The sequence below is a fragment of the Miniopterus natalensis genome, chromosome 7 (assembly GCF_054644295.1).
Source record: "Miniopterus natalensis isolate mMinNat1 chromosome 7, mMinNat1.hap1, whole genome shotgun sequence".
Taxonomy (NCBI): Eukaryota; Metazoa; Chordata; class Mammalia; order Chiroptera; family Miniopteridae; genus Miniopterus; species Miniopterus natalensis.
In genome coordinates, this window is record NC_142087.1 from 13,367,038 (window position 1) to 13,379,610 (window position 12,573).

At 42.1% G+C, this 12,573-nt stretch overlaps 1 protein-coding gene across 2 annotated transcripts in view; it reads right to left on the reverse strand.

The window, feature by feature from the left end:
• CBFA2T2 (CBFA2/RUNX1 partner transcriptional co-repressor 2) overlaps positions 1-11,420 on the reverse strand; it is a 120,990-nt gene extending 109,570 nt beyond the window's left edge. For both annotated transcript variants that reach the window (XM_016200652.2, XM_016200651.2), the window contains exon 1: positions 11,274-11,420. In XM_016200652.2, coding sequence (XP_016056138.1) covers positions 11,274-11,307 — 34 coding nt within the window. In that variant the 5' untranslated portion in view covers positions 11,308-11,420. The remainder of the gene's footprint in view (positions 1-11,273) is intronic.
• Positions 11,421-12,573: the final 1,153 nt, after the last annotated feature.

Genomic DNA, 12,573 nt, shown 5'->3' on the forward strand with positions numbered 1-12,573 from the left:
TAGAAAACTCATTGAGCTGTACATTTATGATTTATGTATTTTTTGTTTAATAAAGGTTTACATAGAAAAAAAATTATCAGAAAAAAGAAACATTGTCAAGCTGTCTTCCAAGCAGCTATTACAGTTAATATTTTCACTTGTCTTGTTAAAATCCTTCTATGATTAGCCATAAGTAAAATTTTTTTCATTTAAAATATAATTCAATATTCGACAAACTTCTAGGAAAAAAAAAAATATATTATTCAAGATTAAGTAATTGGCTAAAGCCATATCTTTAACCACCCATAAACTGGAATCCAAGTGTTGAGAAAACCAATTTAAAGATCGTTTCTCTCTTTTTTTAAAAGATCTTTTCTCAATGCACCATACTGTCTACCTAGACACAACGAATTATTTAAATAAGAAAAATTTATTCATCTGTGACTAACAGATCTTTCCCCAGAGGTTTCTTGTTTTAAATGTCATTATTCAGGGTAAATTTAATAAAACCAGAAGCCCTGATTTCCCACTTAATCTGTGGGACTACTATCAGTTCTAATACTGAATTGGCATGGATTGTTTGCCTGTTTTCCCTGTAATCAAGAAGGTTCACATGTAAACAAAATTGATCTGGCAAACAAATAAACATGCAGAGAGATCCTTCCCTTAAAACAAGTTTGTGCTCTACATATGGCCAAACCATCACACAATAAATTAACTCTTAAGCAGCCTCCAAGCTAAAAAGCTAGCGTCAAACCAATTAAGCCCTAATGGGATACCAATTTCCTATTTCTGATAGCAGAAGTTTAAATAAACGCCTCTTGGCTTATAAAGACTTAACAAACACCCAGACAATCCTGTCACACTTAGTTCCAAATCTGCATTTATGAATATGTGCTACAATCAAAAAAGCTTTCACTGCCACAACCAACATGTGCTTTAAAAAATTGGGGAACTTTAATTCCTTTAAAAATGAAAACGAGCCCGGCCGGGCATGGCTCAGCAGTTGAGCATCAACCTAGGATCCAGGCGATCACAGTTCGATTTCCGGTCAGGGCACATGCCCGGGTTGCGGGCTCGATCAATGACTCTCTCATCATTGATGTTTCTATCTCTCTCTCTCTCTCTTCTTTCCTCTCTCTGAAATCAATAAAGATATATTTAAAAAATAATAAAATTAAAAAAAAATGAAAACGAGCCCGGCTGTTGTGGCTCAGCGGTTGAGCATTGACCTAGGATCCAGAAGATCGAGTTTCAATTCCCACTCAGGGCATATGCCAGGGTTTTGGGCTCAGTCCCCAGTGGGGGGTGTGCAGGAGGCAGCTGATCAATGACTCTCATCACTGATGTTTCTCTCGCTCCCTCTTTCTTCCTTTCTCTGAAATCAATAAAGACATATATTTAAAGGATAATAAATAAAATAAAAGCAGTTCCACAGCCCTAGTTGGTTTGGCTCAGTGGTTAGAGCGTGGGCCCAAGGACTGAAGGGTCTCGAGTCTGATTCCTGTCAAGGGCACGTACCCCGGATGCAGGCTCAATCCCTGGCTCCCCGTCAGGGCCTGTGTGGGAGACAACTAATCGATGTGTCTCTCTCACATCAACATGTCTCTCCCTCTCTCTCTCCCTCTCTCTCTGAAAAGCAATGGAAAAAATATCCTCGTGTGAGGATGGAAAAAAAAAAAAAAAAAAAGCAGTTTCACAAAATGAGAGGGAACTGACTTCCTAATAGCACAGATGCCAAACTTCTAAGACAAGAGACTGAAGCAAAATATAATCCACAATAACTGAAAATAAGAAAAAGCTGATCAGCCCGGCCGGCATGGCTCAGCAGTTGAGTGCTGACGTATGATTTAGGAAATCGAAGTTCGATTCCCTGTTGGGGCACATGCCAGGGTTTTAGGCTCAATCCCCAGTGGGGGGAGGGCAGGAGGCAGCCGATTAATGACATTTCTCTCTCATCACTGGTGTTTCTATCTCCCTCTCCCTTCCTCTCTCTGAAATCAATAAAAACATATTCATAAAAAAAAAAAGTATAAAATATAGTAAAATATTGACATGTGGGGAGTCAAGGAGAACGGCACACAGGAATTTTAAAAATACTCTTGCAACGTTTCCTTAAGTTTGAAATTGTCAAAATACAAAGTATAAAGAAAAAGGAGTGCAAAAAGTGTTTTGTATAATGCAGATCACCATCCTTGAATGTTTGTGTTTTCCTGAAGCAACTTATGATATCTTGTAATATATTAAGAGATAACAGTATAGTTTAAACTACTTAGCCAGAGCAACCCACCAAGAGATTAAAGTGGAGCTTCTGAGAACTAGAGCTGCTGAGCTCTAAGCAGCTCTAGACTGCTGGAGGAGAATGAATGCCCGGGGAACTAAGATAATCATCGCTTCTTCCTCTGCTTCTCCCTCACTACTCAGAACTTTCCTCTCCCAGACTACATCTACCTTTAATCTCAGCCATTAAGAGGACTTGCTTTCTGCCTGCCTCCTCCTCCCAGCAAGGTTGGCTCCACTTCTCTAGAGGGAAACAAAATGAAAGACAATCACTTTCTTAATATTAAAGACAAAAAAATACCTGCCATATTTTTGGTAGAGGAAAATGTCAGTAGTATTTTAGCTTTTATTTAGAGGGTTGGGAGGAATGAGGACAGGTAGTGTAAGGGGAAAGTAAACTAGCTAAAAACTACTATGTGAATTAGAGGAGATGGTATGATTAATGTAGCTCTAGGGATATACGGTAAAAATGAATAAATCTGTGCTGTTTGAAAGTCTCTTCTCATGTGGCTCCAAAAAATTAAAAGCAGGCAGGATGTCTGCATGGAGATGGCTAAGTTAACAAAAGAATAAGGGAAGCATTTGTAAGAGAGGAAAAGGTCAAAGTAGTGTGTCAAGGGAGCTGTGCAATGCCTGGTATTAACATTTCACTTGAGCTGCTGGAGAAGTCAGATTACATATTTGTCGCCATCAGCTAATTTAATTGAGAGGTCTAGCCAACTCCAAAGCTGTAAGTTCAGACAAAGGGATACCTAACTCTGGGTTATTCTGAATTTTACTTCGATTTCTGCATTTAATTAAAGCAATACAAAATAGAGAGGTAGAATCAAATCTTGAAGAGTCACAAAGTAAAGGTTCACTGCACAGTCCATATACTACACTTGATGATCCATATTTCACAGCTCCTCACAGGGTCAAGCAAAATTAGCATGGACATTTCCTAGACTTTTGATGTTCACTGCCACCGTCTATGTACTTCACTGCTAAGATCAGTAAACACATAGGATGCATTGGTAAAGGCTCTGAGAGTTTCTACCTTTTTAAAAAAATTCATCTCTAAGACGAATTCAGGATACCCCTGAACAAAACCAAGACCTATAGTACAGCAGTTTATAAACACATTTCAATTCCTAGGATATATTTTTTAAGACTTTTTAAATTGATTTTTAGAGAGGAAAGGAGAGGGGGAGAGAAACATCGATATGAGAGCATAACATCGATCGGCTGCCTCCTGCACATCCTCTACCAGGGATCAAGCCAGCAACCTGGGCATGTGCCCTGAACGGGAATAGAACTAGTAACATTATGGTGCACGGGAAAATGCCCAACAAACTACGCCACAATGTTCAAGGCCCTAGGACATATTTTAATAAGAAAAGATGTTAGGGTCTGGCTGGGCGTGGCTCAGTGGTTGAGCATCGACCTAGGACCCAGGAGATCAGGGTTCTATTCCCGGTCAGGGCACATGCCCGGGTTGCAGGCTCGGTACCCAGGTCAGGAGTGTGCAGGAGGCAGCCGATCAATGACTCACTCATCATTGATGTTTCTATCTCTCTCTCTCTCCCTCTCCCTTCCTCTCTCTAAAATCAATAAAGATACATTTTTTTTTAAAAATAAGAAAAATTAAAAGGAAAGATGTTAGGGAAAGTTGTTGAAGAAAGATGGGAAATCAAATATCTTCAGGGAGCTTTGGAATCCTCTGGAACATATGTCTAAAAACCTCTAGTTTAGTTAGTAAAAGAAGCAGCCATTTGATAGAGTTAAAAAATAGGGGGTTTTGGACTCAGATCTTAATGTATAATGAATGAACTCAACACCAGGATTGAACTAAGTTTAAACAGTGCATCTGCTACTGATTAATTATGTGACCTTGGGCAATTTATTTAACTTCTCTGAGCCTTATTTCCTCATCTGTAAAACAGAGATACTAACTTCCGCCCAAGGTTGTTCTAAGAATTATATGAAATGACATGTGTGAAAAGAGCCCAGCAGAAAATCTAGTATAGACTCTTTTTAAAAAAAATTCAACTGGACTTAAAAGTCAGATTCAGTTGACATATCTGCAATAGATTCAGTTCACAAGTTTAATTTATGGTGCCCCAGCTCCTATAATTTCAGATAGCCTCGAGGCCTTCAATGGGCCAGAGACAGAAACCAGAGACAGAGGCAAAAAGCTACTTAACCAGCCATAATAAAACCCAGAGACAGGCTCGGTCACATGTACATGCACTAGCTCATATTGCACATGGGCAGTCAGTACAGCGCTAGTGAGACCCCTCTTGGTATTCTTACCAAAGCAGAAACAGTAACCAGGGGGAAGATTCTCCCTCATTCACTTTCAAAACTATCAGGGATTTGAAGTAAATCTTTACAATTGAGTAATCACTTTCTATAATATAAGGTTCAAAGCAATACTGTAAAACTAAGGAATGAGGGTAAAACTGGCAGGCGAGAATCTTCCCCATCTCTTTCCTCCTAGTTTTTCCTTACCCTGGAAGATGTAAGAGCTTAGTGTACTAATTCATCTTGATCCACTCATCTTGCTGCACTCATTCATTGTACACTATTATTTGAATGATCCTTCCTGCCTAGAAGTATTCATTAAATTCAAATAGTTGATCATAAAGTCTAGATTTGCATACCCTACACAACAGGCCTAATACTCAAGAACAAGCTTAAGGTCTTATTTTTAGAATCTATCGCTTATTTTTAGAATCTATCACTATGTAGGAAAGCCAACCACTTCCAAACCAGCATAAATGTATTCTAAAGTAAAAGACGAAGACAAAAAATCATTACAAGTGTCTAAAACATGATTCAACTTAGTCTCAACTTTCAAAATAAGCAAAGTCAAAAACCTTCAAAACAACCTCAAAGGATAACTTTGTTCCTAATAGGAAAATTTATGCCCAATTCTATACATGAACTCACTAAAATATCAATTCTAAATTAATATGCAGATAGCAGGTAATTAAGTAATTAAGGTTTTGTAACAATATTACTCTCAAAGACTTCAGCTCATTTCACTCAACTCTGCCGTGAGATAGAGGTGGGAGGTAAGAGGTAGGGGTGGGATGTATAAAACATGAGGCGCCTGGCTGATGTGGCTCAGTGGTTGAGCATCAACCTATGATCCAGGAGATCAGTTTCATTCCCTGTCTGGACACATGCCCGGGTTGCAGGCTCAATTCCCAGCAGGGGGTGTGCAGGAGGCAGCCTATCAATGACTCATCATTGATGTTTCCATCTCTTTCTTCCTCTTCCTTCCTCTCTCTGAAATCAATAAAGATGTATTAAAACAAAACAAAAAAACCACAAGGCAAAGATTCTGAATATCCCTCCCAAAAAAGGGAAAAAGCAGACAGGAAAAGTTCTGTAGTGCAGTAATGTTTAGATATCTATAAGCACCATTTTCCTCCACCTTATAAACACTGTATTTTCATAACTTAAATGACCTTTCAAAATATAGGAACTTCACAGCGACAAAGTACAGGGATGTTTATTGGATTTTCCCATTTACTGATGGCTTAACACATTTTTTTAAAAAATGTTTTTATTGATTTTTAGAGAGAGAGGAAGGGAGGGAGGAGACAGAAACATTGATGAGAGAGAAACATCATTGATTGGCTGCCTTCTGCACGCCCCTCACTGGGGATGGAGCCCTGACCAGAATCCAGTGACCTCTTGGTTCCTGGGTCAATGCTCAACCACTGAGCTACACCGGCTGGGCGGCCTAACACATTTTAAATAATAGCTACCTTAATGTTAACAGCTCAAGCTCTGTAGTCAGAAAGACCTAGATTTTAATCTAGGCTTGGTTATTTATTATGACATCTGAATCAATTTCCTAATTTGTAAAATAAGGATTTATACCTAAATAAAAGATTGAAGGATTAAAAGGCACAGTGAGTATAATGCTTGGCAGAGTATCTGGCCCAAAATAAACACTTAATATTAGTCATTATTATTATCAGGCAGGAATTATCCCCATTTATAGATTAAACAAACAAACAACTGAGTCTCAGAGGCTGAATAACTAACTTCCCAGTAGAACTGGGCCTCAAACCCAAAGTCTGTCTCCAAATTCTTTTTCCATTGTGACAAACCACTTGTGTCATGTACATATCTGCCTTTTTTGACAGACTACTAACTGCAATTTAACTTGTCTTGATTGTGTAGTCACAGATTATGATGCTTTTACCCTTACTCCATTGTTTTTCTTACCCAATGGTATGGCGGGGGGTGAGGTAGTGGATGACTAAATACATCAGTGTGGCACATTAGGTAAGGACCACAGGAGAGAATGAGACCCTGTCTCTCATTGTCAGTATGGGTACATGCAATAGTACCTCTCCTCTCCATCTAATTTGTTCCTTTTAAATCTGCTATAAGCTGAGCTAAGTACCTTTGTTTGAAGTATGTGCAGAATATAAGCAAGCTTTAAGTGAAAGTTTGAGGAGTTATCCTATTAAACAAGGTGTAGGTGTCAGTCAGTCATGGTCCCACCAGGAAAGAGAGCATACTCCAGTAAGGATAACTCAGGAGGGTTTAATAAGGTTACTATAAAGAAAGGTGTGGGCAGGCAGGATATACGCTAATCACAGGAGACAGTTCTAGTACCCTGGGACTAGTGAGAGCACCTCTAAGCCCAAGGCACAAAAGAAACAGAACTTTCCAAACAAACCTAGGAGCGAGTCATGTAGAAAGAACTACCTTTAGAGGAACAGCAATCTTCAACCAAGGGACATGGCCAGCCAGAGACAACACCCATAAAAAGAAAGCAGGGTAATTAAATTCCGTAACCTCAGAGGGGAAAGAAGCCCACTGATGTAGAAGTGTAAGTAAGTCAGCCTCCCAGGAAAAGAACAGGTGGGAAAGAATGGAGTGGACCTAAAGGAGCAAATAAAGGCATCTAATTCAACCTCAGAGAATCTTTCTGATGCATTTTCACATCTCTTTATCCTAATAGGTAAGTGCCATATAAGGAAAGGGTTACGGAACATGACATTTCTCGTCCCATTTATTTATTTATTTATTTATTTTAAAAATGTCTTTATTGATTTCAAACAGAGGAAGGGAGAGAGGGAGAGAGAGAGAGAGAAACATCAATGATGAGAGTCATTGATCGGCGGCCTCCTGCACACCCCCTACTGGGGATGAAGCCCGCAACCTGGGCATGTGCCCCGACAGGAATCAAACTGTGATCTCCTGGATCATAGGTCGATGCTCAACCACTGAGCCATGCTGGCCAGGCTCTCATCCCTTTTAAATAACAATGCACAGGGCCTATCTACCATAAAATATTTGTAAGCATGTTTTTCACTAGTAAGTATTGTCATTTACCGTTCTACTTATAATTGTTCAGAATTCTTTGAAGGTCCAATGCTTTATAGGGCTTTCCCCATGCTTATGCACTTCCCACTTACCTTGCTATGGAAAATAAAACCACAAATATGCAGATACTATCAGAACCCTTGAGGAGCTTATATTTAGGGGGTTATATTCTTAGATAACTCAGAAGGCAGAATGAGGTAAGTGCAATCAAAGAGAAAAGAGCTATGGTACTGTGAAAAGTTCTGGAACAGGCTTTCTAGCCATCTGGCCCCTGCCAGGCACAACTCCAGCCAGAACTCACTGTTACCCTATTAACAAACTATAGAAGCTTCAATCAGGTTTCCTGTCGGTCCAGATCTGGAGAACTACTAACCAAGCTAACAGCCTCCAAATTTCTACTAAACCCTCAGCCAACAAGACAGACCCTTCCCCCTCCAGGAAAAAGCTCCTCTGCTTCCTAAGGATACTTCAAATGTCACCTCCTCACCTAACTTACCTGGAACCTCAAGGAACAATTAGTTTATGCCTTCCCTGCAATCCCCAAAAGCATTTGCTTCAAGCACTTAAAGCACTTACTATTATCCATGTGAACCTGTGCAAAGTCCTCACTAGACTGTGAGATTTTTAAATTTTATTTTAGAGAGAGAGAGAAACATCGATTTATTGTTCCTCTTATTTATGCATTCACTGGTTGCTTTTTGTATGTGCCCTGACTGGGGGATAGAACCTGTGGGATGATGCTCTAACCAACTGAGCTCCCTGGCCAGGACTAGACTATGAGATCTTAAAGCAGCTTTGTATCCTCAGCCACTCACAGGTGAGTGTCAAACACAGAAGTACTTTACATGTATTACTGTATATATTATATTAACATATACATATTAATCATCACAAAAAAACTGCAAATGAGGTATGAGGTATGAATTCTCATCATCTCAATTTTACAGATGAGGAAAATAAAGTGCACAGAAAGGTTAAGTAACATGCTCAAAGTCTCAAAGATAATAAGGACTGGACCCCAAGATTTCAACCTAGGCACAACTCCAGAACTGAATTTCAACAGACCTAATGGGTTGAGAAGGTCTCACTATAAGACCAATGGTCTCCACCCTAGAGGGCATAATTATTATTCACCCCCGAGGTAAGGACAATATTGAAACCTCGAGTCATATTTGTTTTAGCTCAGCCTTTGTAAAATGTCTATTTTTGTAAATTATAAAATGTACATAATACAGCCCTGGACGGTGTGGCTCAGTTGGTTGGAGTGTCCCTTGTGTACCAAAAGGTGACATGTTCAATTCCCAGTCAGGGCACATTCTTGGGTTTCAGGTTTGATCCCTGGTTGGGGTACATAACAGGAGTCAACTGATCGATTTCTCACTCAAATCGATGTCTCTGTTTCTCTCTCTCTAAAAATCAATAAAACATATCCCCATGCCTGGCCGGTGTGGCTCAGTGGATTGAGCGTCGTTCCATGCACCAAGAGATTCTCAGTCAGGGCACATGCCAGGGTTTCGGGCTCGATCCCCAGTTGGGGGTATTCAGGAGGCAGCAGATGGATGTTTCTCTCAAACATCCATGTTCCTATCTCTCTCTCCCTCTCCCTTCTTCTCTCTAAAAATCAATAAAAAACATAATAAAATAAAACAAAACACATCCTTAGGTGAAAAATTTTAAAATGTGCATAATACAGAGTCCAGTCAATACTATAATTGTAATTTAAAACAAACATTCACATAATGTGTGTGCATACTCAACCCTATTTACTGATAGAACACTAAAACATTTGAGGCCACTGCTCTAGATTACTTCCCCCAGGGACTCTGGGCTCCAACATTCTCTCTGCCCAGCACTTCAGTTAAAACATTAACCCAATGTTTAGCCTATAGGTAAGCTTCTAGAGGCAAGAGTCTGCTCCTTCATTCATCTTTGTAAGCCCTACATCAGCACAGGGCCTGGTGCTTAGCAGATGGTCAATGTTGAATATAACTGTATCATAAGAACCTCACTGAAAAAAGTCCTCTCAGTATTTTAATGCAACTTACTATATGCTTTCAGATTAAAAGAAAATGTATACTAAGCACACTGCCTAGGAATGTAGAATTGTCTTAGGAACACCAAAAAAATTTTAAATATTATGTCCTCATCAGTTACATAATAGAACAAAAATTGTACTTTGGGGCATATATTTTAAACTGAAAACTGCATAAGAGATTTGGACATAAAAAATTTAAGTTCAGATAAAAGGTTCTTTCACTACCGAGATGGTGCACCTTTGTCAGACCTAAAGGTCACCTCTGCTTTTCTTTAGTGATAAAACTCCAAGAGGAAGGGAATTAAACTATCAAAAGCTGCAACTGCAGACTTGACTATGAAGAGGCGTCAGCTGGGGGCATCTACTTTGCATTTCTTCAAACCAACATTTAATGGGTAGCAAACAAAGGAGAAGCTATGTAAAGCCTCCTTTTTAGGTGTTGGGCTCTGCGGCTACATTAGATTGCAGGATTTCTTCTGTTCCTCAGTTTCATCCTCTGTAAAATGGGCATTTTGAAGTATTTCACTCATATTTATAAGTCACGAGGATTAAATGAGAGACAGCATGCAGAATGAATGTTTCCTCATTACCATGTCTTCCCCCTACCCCAACTAAATTCAAAGCCTGAGTTTGGTCTCTCTAGTTTGTTGCTATATTCCCAGGGCCAAGAATGGTACTTTTTACTTAATAGATTATTTAACAAATATTAAGTGAACAAAATGCAAAATGCCTACTGCTCAAAAAATGTGGGCTATTATTGCTATTGTAATGAGAAACAATTAAATTTTTATTGTGTTAAGAGACCCCACCCCTCCCCCAAGGATCTCACAATTCCTGGTGGAACACAAGATAAATGCTGGAATGGAGGCATAGAGGTAAGAAAACCAACTGGATCATAAAGCAGGTCTCAACAAAGACAAAATAAAATCTTAAGTGCATAACCACAGCCCAATTCCGGGCTTTCCAGAGTGAGGGTCACCCTGGATGAGGTTTATTAGCGATCGCAATGACAGTTTTCAAGCTTGTGTATGTGCCAAAGCCTGTGCCAAGCATTCTACTGGCTTCACAAAACCCAAGAACGGGGGTCGGATGGGGTTGTGGAGATAATCTTCACACCCCCATTTCACAGATGGGAGAAGTGAGGCTTATAGAGATCCAAGGTCGCAGCCTGTAAATGTGAGGAACCCAGGCAGTCCGACCCCTGAGCCTGCACTCGGCAGGCCCCTCAGAGGGGCCATCCTCGTCTCCTCTGCCATCGGCCCCATCCATACCCCTCGAAATGAGAAGTGTGTAACGTTTCCCCAAGAGCCGGACTTAGTGGCCTCGACGCTGGGAGAACAAAACAATCCTTGTCCGTAGGCAAGCCTGATGGACGCCGGCCCAGCCTGGGCTCCGAGGCCGCGGTCCACACAGTTTCGCTCACACCGTGAGCCCCAAGCCCTCCTGACCGCGCTAGAAGTGCCTAGGCGGCCCTGGGAGCCCAGAAAGGCCCTGCCTGCCGCATGACCTTGGATCCGCCGCCCTGCCTCGGGCCTCAGTTTCCCCACCCCGGCCTCGCGCCGGGGGCCTCTCCGAAGCTCGCGCCCGTGGAGCCGCAGGCCTCTCACACGCCCCCCTCGGCCGCCCGCCTTCCCGTTCCACTTACGCTGGAAGGCGGCCGCTCCAGGGACGCCCACCATCGCCGAGTGCCTCGGTCGCGAGCCTCCCGCCTCCGCCCGGAGCCAGGGAGCCTCGCAGACTCGGTCGCGGGACCTGTAGCAGCCAAGCTCGCCAGCCCAGCGCAGCCGCTTCAGCCGCTGCTACCGCCGCCGTTAGGCCGCGCGCCGCCCCGCCCCCCGGTTGGCACCGCCCCGCCCGCCAGGCACGCCCCCAACGCGCGCTCCCGCCCGCCAGACCAACGCACGCAGAAGCTCGGCCCACAGACCGGCTTCCGTTAAACCTCGCCCCCTGGCTTGCCCCGCCCCTTCCGCGCGAACCGACCGCCCTATCCCGCAGCATCCTACTCCTCAAATCCTCCCCTCCTGCGTCAGCGCGCCCGTCACGCGCAAGGCCCGCTCTCCAGGCGCTGGGCCTCCCGCGGAGGCCGCAGCACCAGCCTCGCCTGGGGACGGGGGCGGAGTCCTAGGGGGCGGAGCTTGGGGGGAGGAGACAGCCCTTCACCTGAGCGCTCCACTGTAAGGCCTGGTCGCCTTTGAACTTGTTCCTGGGGAAGTCACTTCGTTTTGTCCTACCGTATTCCAAGTGTCCAAAATGCCATCGTCATTATATTAATGACGGCTAGCTATCATTATTATCATCGGCCCTTTATCATGTTCAGGTCCTATTTTTATGCATTCCAGCGGGTTAATCCTCACAATAAAGGAGAGAGGTGTTCTTTTTCCTTTTCGGCACAAACGGGAAGGGCTTTCCCATCAGCCAGCTTGCCCACTGGCTACTGATAGCCAAAAGCAGAGGTGAGATTGGAACCCAGAAGCTCCTGACTTCAGACCCTGTACTGTGAGCTACTCTGAACTATTCTGCCTCCTAAGGGCTCAAAAACATGGGTTTTAACCCTCCTAAGGGTTAAAAACATGTTTTAACCTCTTTAAAACAAGAGGTTAAAACAAGAGGTTAAAAGCGCCAAACTCCTCTTTTACAAGCAAAAAACTGGGATAAAATATTTGCAACATAGCCAACAAAGAATATTCAGAATAAAGAACTCATAAACCTTAAAAAAGGTAATTTAATAAAAAATGGACAAAGAAAGTGAATAGACAATAAACAGAAAAGAAAAATCTGAATGTCTAATAAACATTTTAAAAGAGATGCTCGATATATGCACGACCCAAGGACACGGACAAGGGTGGGGAGAGGGACTAGGGAGGGGGAAGGGATGGGGTGGAACGGGTCATTGGGGAGAAAAAGGGACATATGTAATATTTTAAACAAAAATAAAGTTTAAAAAA